The 15,302-nt window shown below is 53.3% G+C and overlaps 1 protein-coding gene across 10 annotated transcripts in view; it reads left to right on the top strand.

The window, feature by feature from the left end:
• Positions 1-15,302, top strand: part of TMCO4 (transmembrane and coiled-coil domains 4) — a 103,808-nt gene that overhangs the window by 67,825 nt on the left and 20,681 nt on the right. The window contains exons 14-15 of one of the 10 annotated variants that reach the window (XR_006206166.1): positions 1,997-2,252; positions 3,286-3,363. The exons of 6 other annotated variants lie outside the window; for them this stretch is intronic. Coding sequence is in view for 3 of the 4 variants with exons in the window: in XM_042952249.1 (XP_042808183.1) it covers positions 3,286-3,593 (308 nt within the window). In the remaining variant the exon portion in view is untranslated. 3 more of the 10 variants (XM_042952251.1, XM_042952249.1, XM_042952252.1) reach the window with 3 other exon arrangements.

The raw sequence follows: 15,302 nt of genomic DNA, 5'->3' as shown, positions 1-15,302 counted from the left end.
GGGGGTGGGGGGGGGTGGGTTGCAGCTGAGAAGCTGTGCGGGCTTAGGGGCTGCACGCGTACGCGCTCCGCAGTCAGGGCGTCTGGTTGGAACCCCAGACCCACCACGCTGCAAGCCACCTAGCAACCTCTCTCAGCTGCCCTGGCTCTTGCGAAACACGGCAGAAAAGGACAGTCGCTCATCGAGGTGTTTGCGGGGATTAAGGGCGAGAGTATGCCTAAAGGCCAGCATGTATGCACCCCTGACACTCACTGAGCATTTCTGTTACGCGAGGGACTGTCTTAAGCTTTATGAAAGGGAGCCGGCACTTTGTATCGGGGCACCCCACGCACGTGGTGCCTGGAAAATGGACCCGGTGGAGAAACCGTGACCTCGCCCCTGCACCCACCTTCTCCCGGCTTCCTCCACGGCCCCTTCCAACCCCCGCCTTGTGTTACTGACCCGGGGGGGGGGGGGGGGGGCATCTTCGAGTCCGCAGCTGGCTGTGATTGTGAATGAGTTAGTCACCCTTTTCCTGGAGCTGAGGCCTCACAGCTAGTTCATTCCAGCTCAGCTGTAACACCCAGTTAATCTGTGCACGAAGGAGACCCTCTCCTAATTGCAGGAAAGCTGTCATTATCTGAGTTAGGGGATGTAAAAAAGGAACTGCTGTAATGCGTCCGAATCCACTAATTGTTTTCTGCAGTCCCTTGGTGCCCAGTAATGAAATGTAGCAGGAAATCCCAGAGTCACTTCCGCCAGCCTCCCCTCCCCACTGCCTCCTAGCTGCCACTCATTCTCCCTTCCCTCGCCCCCAAGAAAAGCTGCTTGTAGAATTAACCATTTTCACAGCGTTATCTCCTCTCTTGGGTGATGTTGCAAACAGCAGGGGGTTACTGCTTGGGGGACATGCCGGTGTTCACAAGGTGCCCCTCCCAGCCGCACCTGCCCTTGTCCTAGGCTCAGCATCCTTTCAAAGAGGCGCCTAGGCTACAAGCCCATCGAGGGCAGGGACTGCGTCTGACTAACCTCTGTGCTGCCTGCACCTGGGATGAAGCCCACAGAGAGTGCATGCTGTTTAAGCGAATTGAACTTCAAGTGTAGAGTTATAAGCCTTCACACTGTATCAGTCAGGATAGGTTAGGTTATGCCACAGTGACAAACATTCCCCAAATCTCAGAGGTGAAACACAACAAAGGTTCCCTTCTCACCCCTGCTCTCTGTCCACTGTGGGCGGGCAGGGGCTCCGATCCTCGTCGTCGCTCAGAGACCCAGGCCGATGTTGCCATTCCTGTATATTCTCGATGGGGGCCTCATGGTTCCGTAAAAGGAACCCTAAGTATCTTGCCCTAGAACCAAGGTCTTGAAACCTTTCTCTGGCTCCAGAACTTTTATTTACATTAGTATCTGGGGCCCCTTCTGGTTGGATATATTCACTCAAAGCAGGAGCTCACCTCAGACCTGCTAAACAGAACTACTCTAAATTCAGTTCGCTCCAAAAACAAAAATAAAGAAGAAAAGAAAAGAAATTTGCTCCACCTGTCCACGCGCATTAAGCACCTGCCGTGTGCCAGGCACTGTGCTGGGCTTTGGGGAAGGTGGCAATGAGGAAGCCAGTACAGCCCCTCCCCGCCCACGGAGCAAAGAGCCCAGTCTGTTGAAAGAACCTGCCACCTGAGACAGGAGGTGGGGCCTTGCAGAATGGCCACGGAGGTTGCCGATGAAGTGTGTCAGTCACCTGAAAGGCACCTGGCACAGAGTAGCCTGGTGGGGGCTGACATCCTTAACCTGAGTGTCCCGCCCTCACGGGGAGACCACCATCTCCCGTAAGGAGTTGGCTTAGAACATAGAAGGAAACACAGCCCCCCGGGACGCAGTCGGATGCTTAGCGAGACTTCCAGGGCTGCTCTGCTCCTCCCGGGGCTCCAGGCTGGTGGCTCGGAGTTCGCAGCGGTGCGTGGGGGCTGGACCATGCTCTGCCCATGCAGCTTTCTCCATCTGTCATTCGGATTCTCAGAGCAGCCTGGCGGCGTATTCAGCGGGAAGGACTGACTCCCCCCTTGGGAATCCCTTGTCTTCTGGATGAGCGTTTTGAACGCGTCGTGTGGCCAAGGAAGCTCGTCGTCTTCAGACAGAAATAGACCCAGATTGCGCCGGGGTGTGCTCATGGCTGCTCCCTGTTTGACTCACTCCAGTCATCATCTTCTCTTCATCCTCGCCTCGCTAGCTAACAGACATCGGCACTTGCTCTGTGCCCACCACAGCTCCATATTGTACGTACCGTATTTAATCCTCAGCGATAATCCTATGAGGTTCTAATTAACCCCGTTGTACAGATGAGGAGACCACGCCTTACAGAGGTGAAGCGACTGGGCCACGGTGACAGGGCTGCTGATGGTGCCGCTGGAACTTGCGTCCACAGTGGCCGACCCGTGCTCATATTCGTGATTTTGGTCTCTAACCCTGACAGCAACCTGAGATCAGGATGATTCTCTCCATTTTGCGGGAAGGCTCAGTGTGAGGCAAAGCCACGTTTCCAGGTGCATCCAGTAGGGTTTTTTGGTTGCAAGGCCTTGGGTTCCCATCAGCTGCCCTTCCCTCAGAGCTCCCCGCTGCCCGGGAAAGACAACTGCAAGTTCAGGGCGGCTCCTGTCTGTCTGGGTCAGAGCATCCTGTGCTTTACAGCCGTTCTTGCTGCCCAGAAGGCTCTCCGCCTTCCCCCAGCCCCAGGCATGGCGCCAGCTCAGACGCATCCTTCAAGATCTGGCTCAGAGATCCCCTCCCCCGTACTCCTCGTGAAGGGAGAAGTCTCAGACTCGGAGGCAGTTAGGAAGGAAAAGGTGTTTCTTGCCAAAAGGTGTAAACTAGTCAGACTTCAGAAGGCCAGGCTTGTCAAATTACACACACACACACACACACACACACACACACACACACTCACACTCCTGAGTCCCAGGGTTACCCCGTGTTTATCACACGGTGGGAAAACTGCCATGTTCTCATGAGATTATGGAAGCCACACGGGGTGTCAGGATCTTCGGCCATCCGTGTTCCAGATGCTGGGAACAGAGCTATTCTCGTGGAGTCAGCAGCTTGAAGGAGGTGCTCGTTCATTTGGGGAACTAGATGTGACAAGGGGGCCCTCCTGTTTTTGCTTTCTCTCAGAGGATAAAGTGGGCGTTTGCTTGTCTTTGGGGTTTGGGCCACAACAGGGTGGGACGTCCGTGCTTTGGCCTGATGGCACAGTTTTATTAACTGATCCTCACAGCTTCCTCACGAGGCAGTATTCCTCGTCGCATTTTACAGAATTGCGGAGAAGGAGGCTGAGACCCAGAGAGCCGAAGGGATTCGCCCAGAGGCAGAGCCGGGAGGCGGCAGAGCTCAGATTCATGCCCAGCACCCAAGTCCGAAGTGTGAGCCATTCTGTTTGGGGGGCCACCTCTCTGCTGCCTCTCCCCCCGCTCTTTCCCCAGCCGGCTGTCCCCGCACACACCACACTGTGCTGTGCAGCTGCTTACTGGTCTTTCTCCCGGACTAGAGGGCGGTCAGCCTCAGGGAGGACCTGTCTTTCAGGTTCACCTCTGACCCAGGACTTGGCACATAGGAGGTGTTAGTAGCCAATTCGTTGATGAGGCACACGACAGTAGCCGGGAAGTTTGCTGTGAGTGCTGCCTACAGAACGTGACGACAGCCCCCAAGACCTGGGCCAGCCTCCCCACCGCTCCGCTTCCAGCCGGCACGTGCCCAGCAGCCACGATCGGCCAGCACCCCCACACCCCCATGCACCGGTCCTGCCCACTCAAAACTGAGACAATGGGCGCCTGCCAACAAGCGTTTGTGCCTTTGGGCAGGAAAGGAACGTAGCCAGAATTCCCAGAGACGAACTGTCCACTTCCGGCGGTCCATCTGCCAGCCCACGGGATGGATGTGCTTTGGGAGTGGCTGACCGTCCAAACCAAGGGTATTTCTGGCCCCGGCAGGTGGCAGGGGGACTATAGCGGTGCCCGTTGCCAAGAAGAACCACCATGCAAGCACTCACTGAGAGCCTCTGGGCCCCAGATCATGATAGACTGTTCGTTTTTCTCTGCATTTGCGTCAAAAGCTTTCAAAAATTAAGTAGTTGGAGAGCGAGCTCAATTCAGACTGACTCATGGCAGCAGGCTGAGCCAGGAAATGGCCTCATGAAGCAAGAAAATCAGTTCTGTTTCAGTTTATTTTTGCATTTATTCTCCTCTTCGTTCCGAAAGGATTTGAGGGGAATTAATTAGAGGCATTCCATATTATCTCTGCCCCGTGGCTCCGGGCAGGTAGTCAGCAAGACATCTGAGATGAGCCAGCCCACCTGTCGGCGTATTCAGTCCGTACACGGAAGCCTGCCGGGCGTGCCGCGCTCTGGGTCCTGGGGTGCGTGCATCCGCTCGGCCCGGCTCCCCCATCCACGCTCCATCTGTAAGCTGGCTCCATTCATTCACTTTTCCTGTATCTCCAAGACGAAAGGGATCGTGGCAGCCAAGGCGGATGAGAGAAAGAAGGAGCACTGGACCTGGAGTCTGGAAGCCGGAGTTCAAATGCAGGCTCTGCTTGTTACTCTCTGGGTGCCCTGAGGCTAGTCACCCACCTCGGAGCAGGGTACCAAGGCCTCTCGGGCTGGTCCTGGGATTTAATAACTACTATTTATTTATTTATTTATTTATTTATCTTTAATCTTTTTTTAATGTTTATTTTTCAGAGAGAGAGCGTGGGTGGGGGAGGGGCAGAGAGGGGGGGTGACACAGAATCGGAAGCAGGCCCCAAGCTCTGAGCTGTCAGCACAGAGCCCAATGAGGGGCTCGAACTCACGAGCCGTGACATCCTGACCTGAGCCGAAGTCAGAAGCTTAACCGACTGAGCCACCCAGGCGCCCCTAATGGCTCCTATTTATTGAACATTTACGATGCTAAAAGCACTTGGCATGTTCTCTCTCCTTTCACGTATGAGTGGCCCTAAGCTGTTAGTGCTGTGTTTTGCGTGTGAAGAGGTTGAAGGCAGGGACTGTGTCATGTCCTCCTCTCCTGTGTCACCAGCACCTGGCCCGGGACTCGGCGCAGGGAAGGGGTACAGTCATGTGCGTATGGCAGCCCCGGGGCTCAACTCTACCCCACTGCTGGCCTTTTGATATAGCAGATGTGACCACACAGTGCTTGGCACACGGTGGGCCCTTAGGAAGTAAGAACTCCTTTCTCCCTCTTTCCGCTAGTTTATCCAAGTGGATTTTTCCAAGGCTGTAACACACGCTGCTTCTGACCTCGCTCTAGGACAGTAACGTCTTCGGATGGCAGCTCCCAGGGGAGGAATGATTCAGCAGAACGTGGGATTGTTTGCTGCCTTCGTCCAAACGAGTGGGGTCTTCCTGCCAGGCTCGGCTGCAGATTAGGCCCCTGGCTCCCTTGGAAAGGCATTTGCATCATCCCGGGGATGCAGACACCCTTAACTTTGGTGGTTGCCACCTGCTAAAATGCATTTATTCACACACAGAACCTGGGTTGTCATGGTTGTGTGAAGAAGGCAAGGATTGGAGGGCTTGCTCTCGCTTGGGGCCCGGCCTCCCTGCTCCACCGTCAACCCACGGGGCAGAGCCACCAGCTGACCCAGCTCCTCCCACAGACTGGCCACCAGCCCCTACGAGATGAGTCCTCTTACCTTTCCGGGGCCTCCAGAAACCAACCCGTCTCCCCAGCCTGGCTTTCCTACCGCCTGGTCTAGCCATTTGTAGACTTGCTTTCCTCCTTCTCCCTGTGTGGGGAATGAGGAGGGGTAGCTCTATGAAAAGCCATAGAAGGGTCTGCTAACAACTACCCAGCAGGCCACTGTTCTCCACACCACAAGGTTAAGATCCGGGGCTCAGGGTCAGAAAGCCCTGGGTTCAGATTCTGCCTCCACTACCAACTCTGTGACCCTGTGCAGAGTACATAAATCCTTCAAGCCTTCCTTGTGAGTAAGAGCTAATGCTACCCACCTCATGGTGATGTATCGAGAAAACAGCACATAGGAGGCACCTAGCACGAGCCTGGCACATAGTAAATGCTTGCTAACTGGCTATGGTACAGTCGGTGGTTTGAGCCTCGAAAGCATTAAAACATCGTAAGGGGCACTTAACACTCCAGGCCATCATAGTTTGACGATCCAGGGGCATTTCACAGCGTCCTCTTGGGGTGGGTCAGCAAGGCCTTCATTCTTCCATCCCATGAACACCAGAAAGTACGGACTCCTACGCGCAGGTTCCGAGGGATTGTTTGGAATCGCCTGGTTCAGACCTCTACACAAACGGGATCTCCTTGGCATCATCCGTCAGAGGTGCCTACCAGCCTCTGCTTACTTGCTTCTGGTGACAGGAAGCTTACTACTCTGCCCAGGAGTGGTTAGGAACTTAGGAATGGGTCGACTTCATCTGCGCATCCGTGGCTTGTGGGCGGCGGGACATCGGGCTCTGCCCCAGGGCATCTGTTCGGGCTGCTTGTGCTCAGATGTCATCCAGAGTGGCCGCTGGCACCACGATGAAGCCCCGAGCGCTGCAGCAGCACCTGGGCGGCCAGCACATCCCCAGGTCTGTTCCTAGGCTTTTCAGAAACATGATTGTGTCCGTTTTGCACCCAGAGCTGATCAGAGTCCCATGAAGCCAACTCACAAGAGACAGCTCTGGGAACTGAATGCTGATTCATTAGGCTCACCAATAATTGTCACCCTCAAGCAGATGGAGCAGCTGTCCCTGCTCGCTGCCCAGCCTCCTGGGAAAACAGATTCTCTGCCAGAATTTCTATGGTGAGCACAGGGATGGGGAGGGGACGGACTCTGGGAATGTTCCTTTTCCTGGCCATGATCAGCCCTGATGACCATCCCAATCTCATGGACAGATCGGCCCTCTAGTGGCCATTCCCAGTTTCCTTCCCCCACCCCTGCCACCCCAGGCCTCCCCACACTCAGAATTTTGTATAAATAGGTCCTGTGTATGAGTCCTGCCTAATAACAATGGAAGAATCCAGACGATGTGCAGTGAGGGAGCACTCCTGGGGGGGGGGGGGGGGTGGATTCCATCCAAGGAAGAAAACACCCCAAGTCCCACTGATTTACATATTCATCGACCATCTCGGTTCACAGCACTCTGTAATGGCTGCTTAGCCAGTATCCTTGAACTGCTGTCTTTTAGAAAACAGCCAGGCCCGCTTTGCAGCAGAAGATTAAAACGTTCCTACCTGTGGGGTCAGTGTGTCCCCCATACTTGGCGATTTAATGACAGGGTCTGAGATTTGAGGCCCCTGTCCCTGCCCCCCCCCCCCAACACAGCATGTCCCTGTGTGAACTCTGACCTTTCAGGTCTCTCGAGGGTTCTCCATTATTCTTTATTTCTTCCATCTTTTGTTGACTCGTTTTCTCAGACATCCATTTATTAATTTACGCAAATCCACATCTCCTTCCTCAAAGGACTTGCAGGACTTCTCAGCAAATACAGCCTCAAACGCAGCAACTCAGGGTTAAATGTAAAACATCGGGAGCACAAAACCCGGCACCTGTGAATAGGGGCCTGAGCCAGTCCGGAAGTTCGGATGCAGGGGAGCAGGGCCCGGCGCCGGAGGAGGCTCAGACCCTGCCGCCAGGCCTGGATCTGAATACTAGCTCAGCAAAGAGGCGTGTGCACTTAGTCCCTGTGCCTCGGTCCCCTCGCCTGTGAAACGGGTCTAGTAGGACTAGATTAAGGGGAGTGATATACGTAAAGCACTTAGCGGAATGGCTGGCCAGTAGTTGGCATTCGGTAACCACGAGTTTTGTCACTGTTACTGTTATAAGTTCTCCTGTGATGACCCAGTTGCGGTAACTGAGCTGCGAATAAGGCCACAACTGCCTGTTTCTCACTTCCGTGGGGGGACGTGGAGATGCCAGCTGCACAGGTAACGAGACCCTCTGTTTCACCCTCACTTCCTCTGTCTGAGAGCAGCTTATCTTCGCCTTTGGGGAGCTGGGCGCACAGGTTCAGAGCCTCAAACGTCTCTACCTTTGCCTCGCTAGGAAGGTCACGACTGGAAGTTACAAACCGGAACCATGAGGGCAATGTCGTGGTGGGGAATAATCTTCCCAAGGTGCCTCCTGGTGATGGGGAGGGTTGGAGCAGGGGCTTCTTCGGAAACTCGGTCTGGAGATCATGATCTCTTGAGCTTTCCCGAGCAGCTGGGTACTTGGGAGACTGTTAATCAGGCGACACGTCCCCAGCTGCATTTCCGTTTGTCATCTGGCACTTGCCGGAGACTGAGGCTTCAGGGACTGTTGTTGGGCCTGGTTCACCGGCTTACAGAGCAGTGGAAAACATGGTTTTTCGTTCGGCCGGCCGCATTCTTCTGCTGAAGTTTGATAGAGAACAGTTTCATCTCGAAAACAAGAAAGCATCTTTCCAAGATGGGGAGCCGGGAAGGGAGCTGAGGCGCGTTGAGTACCTACTGTGTGCCAGGTGGGAACAGAACCCATCTCAGTGTTAAGGTGTGGGCATTACTACACCTGAAAGGCAGGTATTGCATTTTCTCTTTTTAAGGATGGGGAGCCAGAAGCCCAGAGAGGTTAAGTGACTTGCCCAAGGGCCCACAGCTAGTGATCTGGGATTACACCCAGCAAAGCTGGGATGCTAACACAGGTGAATCCTACTCTAAACCTTTTCCCGTGAACGCGTCTCTTATGCTGCTTCTGATGATAAGCTTGCCGCCCTCAAGTTGCCCGATAGTCTGGCTAAGAGAATAGATGCCAGCCTTAAAACCAGATGCCACGTCGCAAGGGCCTAAGCATGAAGCAGTTCAGAGCAGAGAGCCTTTCCTTCCAGATGGCAGGGACGGCTTCAGGGAGCAGGTGGCGGGCCTCAGAGAAAAAAATGAGCCTTGAAAGGCTGTGAGGAAGACAGGATGCCTCAGATCCCAGGACTGGCAATAGCGGAGATCCCAAGGTAGGAAGCTGAACGGTCAGGGGAGGGCAGGCCGCCGGATCCCAGGTTTCTCTGGGAAGTTGGGAGAAGTAAGGCTGGAGAGGTGAGCAGGGTCCAGAACTCAGGGACCTGACCTGTCGAATGGAACGACAGGGACCCGGATGCAGGCTCTGCCTTGAGGCTTTGGTATTGGTGCTTCTTCCCTTGCTGCGTTTTTGTGTCCGTCGGTCAGCAGAGACCTGCTGAGGACCCCCCATGTGCCATGACCTGCACAGGGCTCAGGGACCGAGGTCAGCCAGACTGCAGCCCCACCCGGCGAGATCTTGCATGAGACAGGACCTCCCTCCCAACCACACTCCCTCCCCGTCCTTCAGCATCCCCTGTGGCTGCACCGACCCACCCCTCTGCGTGGCCCGGAGGCCTCTTTCCTCTGCTTCCCCAGGCCTGGGGCCGGGTGAACTGCACCACGTGAAGCCAGCTGACCGAGTGCCCTTCATGCCAGACCCTTCCCATGTAGTGTCACCAACCATCCCAGCCAGCCTGGGAGAGGGAGACGTGTTATTGCTGGTGCTCAAGAGAACAGGATCAGAGAGCCCAGGGAACTTATCCACAGTCACACAGATGTAAGTGAAGACTCCCCCAGCGGTCCTCTCTCTACCGCCCACAGGGACCCTCGACTCGTCCCTTTAATTTTTCAGCTGAGCATTTACCCAGCCGGCCCAGACTGCACAGCTGGTAAAGGCAGGGCCAGTGCCAGACCCCTCTTCTTATGGCTTCTCTCACCCGGGGGAGCAGGTGCCCCGCAGTGTGGTCAGCGCACCCCCTGGCAGGGCATTGCCACCGCCTCTAACCTGAATAGCAACCCAGGAAGACCCTGGAGTAGTGCCGGGTCCTGGAGATACATTGTGGGCACCACAGTACCATCTTGTGGTGACTTTCAGAGGGGCCACACATTTCACAGGGAAAGGGCTCCTCCATGCCCAGTGATGGGTGGGTTCCAGCAAATGCTGGCCCAGGAGGGTCTACAGTCTGCCTTCCACTGAGGGCTGGTGCAAAGCCGAGCGGTTGCTCCTGCTTCGCGAGAAATTCGCACGCCGCCCAGTTACATCCTTTTTGTTGGCATTTATTAGGTACCGAAGATACAAAGGGAAGGAACTACCAAACAGTGAATACCTACTGTAACAGGGGTTTCCAGACCCCATCCCATGGAGCCTTCCCAACAGCCCTGCAAGTGAGGGATTCTCGGGCCACTTTCCAGATGAGGACATGGGCACATGGAGAGGTGCTCTCTAGTCCCGACCCCCACAGCCAGACAGCACAGGGCCAGCCTCAGACCCCTGCTTACACGCTATCCGAGCAAAAGCTCTGCTCATCCAGGCACGACTGGACTTTCTGGCAGCAGCTGCCAGAAATTGGCTACTATTTCAGTGACCTTGTGCTTTTCAGATGAAAATCAGGAGGAAATGGTCTGATGAAGAATTTCTTGTAAGAAAAGAGAAAGAAAGAAAAATTGGATCCCGTCAGGGACAAGTCCCCTTTTTTGAAAATGACCAAAACTATACACAAGCAGGGTGGTGTGGCGCATTTTAAAAATGCAAGGGAACTCAGATGGGGTTGTTTCTGAGAATTCCACGGCATCCCAGAGGACACTGAGAGGCCCCTGCCACGTGGCAGACTCATATGGAGAGATCATTGGCAGAAAGGAGGAAGACCAAGTTCATGATGTGTCGTTACCTGTGAACTGGGCTTGGCCTAAGAGGTCCGTGGATGCACACTCATGCTCACAGAGATGTTCAAAGACGCAGACTGCGGCTGGGTCTTGGCCGTTCCACAGTCCGGGGCTCTGCTGTTTGGCAGGCCACTCATTCAAAGAGATGGCGGGGTTTTTCACACAGAATTATTGCCACCAGCAGGTTGATCAACGCTGTCTGCCCTGACTCTTCCTCACCAGCAATCATTGTGCTATTCATTTCGAAATGGAACAAAGAGTTGTAAAGCAGCACTCCTAAAAATAAAGGAAATTTCCAGAGATGAGAAACAAGGAGGAAGCAGAAACAGGGAGGAAGAGTAAGCATGTGCCCTGACTGGAGAGAGAAAAAAAAAGTTTCTTTGGGGAACTCAGAGACCCGGGATAAGGTATCACTGGGATTTAGGGGTCATAATTATACTACCCGCAGGATCCAGGAACCCCCAAGTCAAAAACCTGACACCAGACTACTCTGGAGAAAATAGGTCCTCAATCCAGGCCACATGTAAGACCGGCTTAAAGATGAGCCCATAATCCAGACTTCTGAAACGCACAAGGAAAAGCCCAACCATGTGGGAAAGTCACAGAAACAACAAACACCAGGAATAGACCCTCAGTCTTTGACAGAATGGTTTGAAGGAGCACTCTCTGAAAAAATAAGTAGGTTTACAATTATTAAAGACCTAAATTAAAACATTATAAATAAGGCAAAAGAAGACGACACTGGTGGGGGTGGGGAAAGACAGGGAAATTTGACAATAAATCAAATGAAACTTCTAGAAGTGAAAAACCAAGGTCATTGGGATGACCTTAGTTGGATGAGTTAAATAGCAGATTAGATAAAGCTGGAGAGAGAGATCGTGAATTGGAAATTTTGATGTGAAGAAATTACCGACAGTGCACCATGGAAAGGTAAGGAGCCAAGAGATGGAGAGGGAAGTTAAGAGCTTACCAGTTGCCTAATACCAGCTCCAAAAGAAGAGAAAAGGGGAGAGATGCAGTTTGTTGGCTGATAATTTTCCAGAATTGATTCCTGAGATTCAAGAAGCATGTTTGAGCAGGATAACTATCTCACCCACACCCACCATAGTCAGATTGTAGAACTGCCAGGATGAAGAGAAGACTTTAAAAGGGAAGAAGAAAAAGATTGCTTACAAAGAAAGAGCGACTAGACTGTGGAGACCTCACAAAACAACAATAGAAGCCAGAGAAGAAAGAAAAAGAACGGTCGTATCATTCAAGAGAAAAGAGCACAGATATTTTCAAACTGAGCACTTTTACCTGTAACAGACTTTTGCTGCAATAACCACTCAAGGATCTACTTCAGAAAGCAGTGAGTGGGGCACTTGGCTGGCTCAGTCTGTAGAACATGCGACTCTCGATCTCAGGGTTGAGTTCAAGCCCCACATTGAGTTCAGAGCTTATATAAAAATTAATTATTTGAAAACAAACAAACAAGGGCCCCTGGGTGGCTCAGTCAGTTAAGCATCCGACTTCGGCTCAGGTCGTGATCTCACAGTCCGTGAGTTCGAGCCCCGCGTCGGGCTCTGTGTTGACAGCTGGGAGCCTGGAGCCTGCTTCGGATTCTGTGTCTCCGGCTCTCTCTGCCCCTCCCCCCGCTCACGCTCTCTCTCCCTCTTTCTCTCAAAAATATTTTTAAAAAATTTTTAATAAAATAAGCTCACACAGATACATCTCAGCATCCTAGCCTGTGAGTCCCTAAGCTCCCAGTTGGCTGAAAACTGTTTCTGAGCTGTCACCAGCTGACATGCAGAACGGACTGTCATTCGGTCAGCTGGCTCCTCCGTCTTCACGATAGCAGACATCACATGTGATGCGATCTATTTCCCTCACATGGAACCGCACCCACCAGTTGCTTTATCCTCAGATGGACCACACTTCAGTTCCCTGGTCGAGAGCGGCGAGAGTTCGGGCAGGTTCATTTCCAGGGCCCCGGGATGCTCGTGCCAGCCTTATCACTTTGCACAGCCAAGTCAAAGGCGGGATGCAGGTTTACTCCTTCTCTAAAGAATTCATCCTGGATCCTTACAGTGTATCCAGACGGGCTCCCCGAAGCGATTCTTTCCAGTGTGAACCTCATTCCTGGGGACGGTCAGAGCTTCCCTTTTCTAGTCCCTTCCTGCCCAGCCACCCATCTCCCTCCCTGTCCATTTGGCTGCTTCCATCTGTGTGTTTATAGTGTGTGTGTGTGTATATCTTCGGAATGGATTTTGTTCGTGTTTGATGCAGTTCATATCATTTCCTTCAAGGTCTGTTTTCTGGACCCGTGGTTGGGAGATAATTTCCTCCTTCGTTTCCCGCCTTATCTCTCCCTGCACACATGGACCCCCTGCCAGGAGGGAGAAAATGCTTCTTTTTTTGCTCCTCAGGTTTGAGATCCTTTGGTCTTTGCAGCCCAGGAGAATCTCATTATTGACAACGTGAGAGGCATGGGGGAGTGTGTGATGTCACCTTTCCAGCCGCTTGATGAGAGTTCTGCGAACTCTTAGTGGGGGGCTGTTTGGAAATACCTGGAGAGCCCTGCAGAGGCCTGCCTCCCTTGGAGAAAGCCCGCTGTGTGGGGGCACCTGGGGGGCTCAGTCGGTTAAGCGTCTGACCTGGGCTCAGGTCATGATCTCACGGTTCGTGAGTTCCAGCCCCGTGTCGGGCTCTGTGCTGACAACACGGAGCCTGCTTGGGATTCTCTCTCTCTGCCCTTCCCCTGCTTTCCCCCCCTCTCTCTCTCTCAAAAGAAATAAGTGAACTTTTTTTTTAAACAAAAGCGTCCCGTAGAAAGCCTCCCATCAGGAGTCCAGTGCGACCTGCCAGAAGCGTGAGAAGAGTAATTGACAGGATATACACTGATTGACCTAATTTCCGGTTGATAAAAGTGAGGATAGTTCATGACAAAGGGAATATACTTGACTCTGTTGAACCATACGCTTAAAGATGGGTAGATGGTGAAGTTTATGTTCCACGTGTCTTATCACCATGAAAAACTCTGTTCAAAGAAAAGTAACCGAGGAAGCGGTTGACCATAGCTCACGGCCCTTCAGCCGCTTCCTGCAGAGGCTCTGCTCCGAGGGGCCGGTGCTGCTGTTTCCTGCCACCATCTGACCCACGCTGCTGAGCCACAGCAGTGCCTGCCGCTAGTGTTTCTATACACGGCCGGGCCGTCTGCACAGACAGGGCCTCGCACACCCCATTCCCCCCACCCCCCCGCCCCGATTACCAAACTGACCGTGTGGGGAGAACGCGGAGTTGACCCCACGGACCGAGCCGCGTGCCCCGAACACAAGGCCTGACACCAGCGCTGGGAAATCAATATTATTATCAATATTATCAATTATCAGTATTACCATCTTCTCTATCTCCCTCTGACAGATGAGGCAGCTGAGAATCCGCATTATTAAATAACTGGCCTCCGTTCAGGCAGCGGTGAGGCCAGGATTCGAACACGGGTTTCTCTCATGCCGCAAGCCAGGCGGCTCTCCCCGGGCAGGTGATTCCCAACCCTCTTGAGCCCAGGGGCCCTTTCTAATGGCGCACGTCTTCACAGACCCGCCCACAGCAGCGGTCGTATCTTCAGTGTCTCCTGGCTGAGGAGATACGGAATGGCCAAGAGCTGTCATCACCAGGAATTCTGTGAGTCACCGCAGCATCTGCCTACAGTCTTAAAATGACGACACCTGATGTGTGTGTTGTGTGAGGCTGTCTCTCTCTCTCTCTCTCTTTTAATTTTAGAGGTGGGGGGAGGGACAGAGGGAGAGAGACAGAAATGTTAAGCAGGCTCCATGCTCGAGCCTGGCGTGGGGCTCGATCCCATGACTGTGAGGTCATGGGCTGAGCTGAAGTCAAGCATCAGACGCTTAACTGAGCCACCCAGGCGCCCCCATGTGAGGCATTTAATTGGCCAACGGTGGTTGGTGCTTGTGCAGTGTCTTAGGCCCTCAGAGTCGCTCTGGACCTTTGCCCCCAGAGATTGGGCACCCCTGAGCTGCACCAGGAATTAGATGAAGGGGCTGGACACCCTGAGTCTTTTGTAGGCCAGACACAAGGGAGTTTCTAAATACAGCCGACGTCAGGTTCTTCTTAGGCGGGGAGGCGGGTTACTCTGAGCCTGTGGATGGTGCTGAGGCCAGGGGAGGGAGACTGAGGCAGCGTTAGCTTTAGAAGGACCACTCACTATTCTGCCCCGTTGCAGCCTGCAGTCATGCTCAGTAGCATCCGTCCCCCAGAACACAGCTCTAGAAATGAGCCACTGAAAAGCTGAGAACAGTAAAGACATTTCCGTTTGCTTTCACCTCGGTTAGCACTCTTCGTTTGCTTTTATCCAGTCTTCAGAGATCCCCAACCGTAGCTGCTGGGAAGAAATAGTGCCAGGAGAGAACAAAGAAAAGGAAAAGAGGAAATACCCTCTGTGCCTGTATCCTCAACACGAAGGGTTCATACTGCTGAGTTGCGCTGCTCACTTTCATTCGTTCCGCAAATATCTGTTGAGCACAGCTTCTGTGCCAGGCACTGTTCCAGGCACTGGGGGCTCACGAGAGAGCACAAAGAGCCAATCTCAGCCCTTGGGGAGCCCGTGTGCTAATGAGAGACAGACTAGAAGTGAGGTTTTTATTCTTACTTATTTTT

The sequence above is a fragment of the Panthera leo genome, chromosome C1 (genome assembly GCF_018350215.1).
Source record: "Panthera leo isolate Ple1 chromosome C1, P.leo_Ple1_pat1.1, whole genome shotgun sequence".
In the NCBI taxonomy this organism is placed as follows: domain Eukaryota; kingdom Metazoa; phylum Chordata; class Mammalia; order Carnivora; family Felidae; genus Panthera; species Panthera leo.
This window is presented reverse-complemented; position numbering and strand designations above follow the sequence as displayed.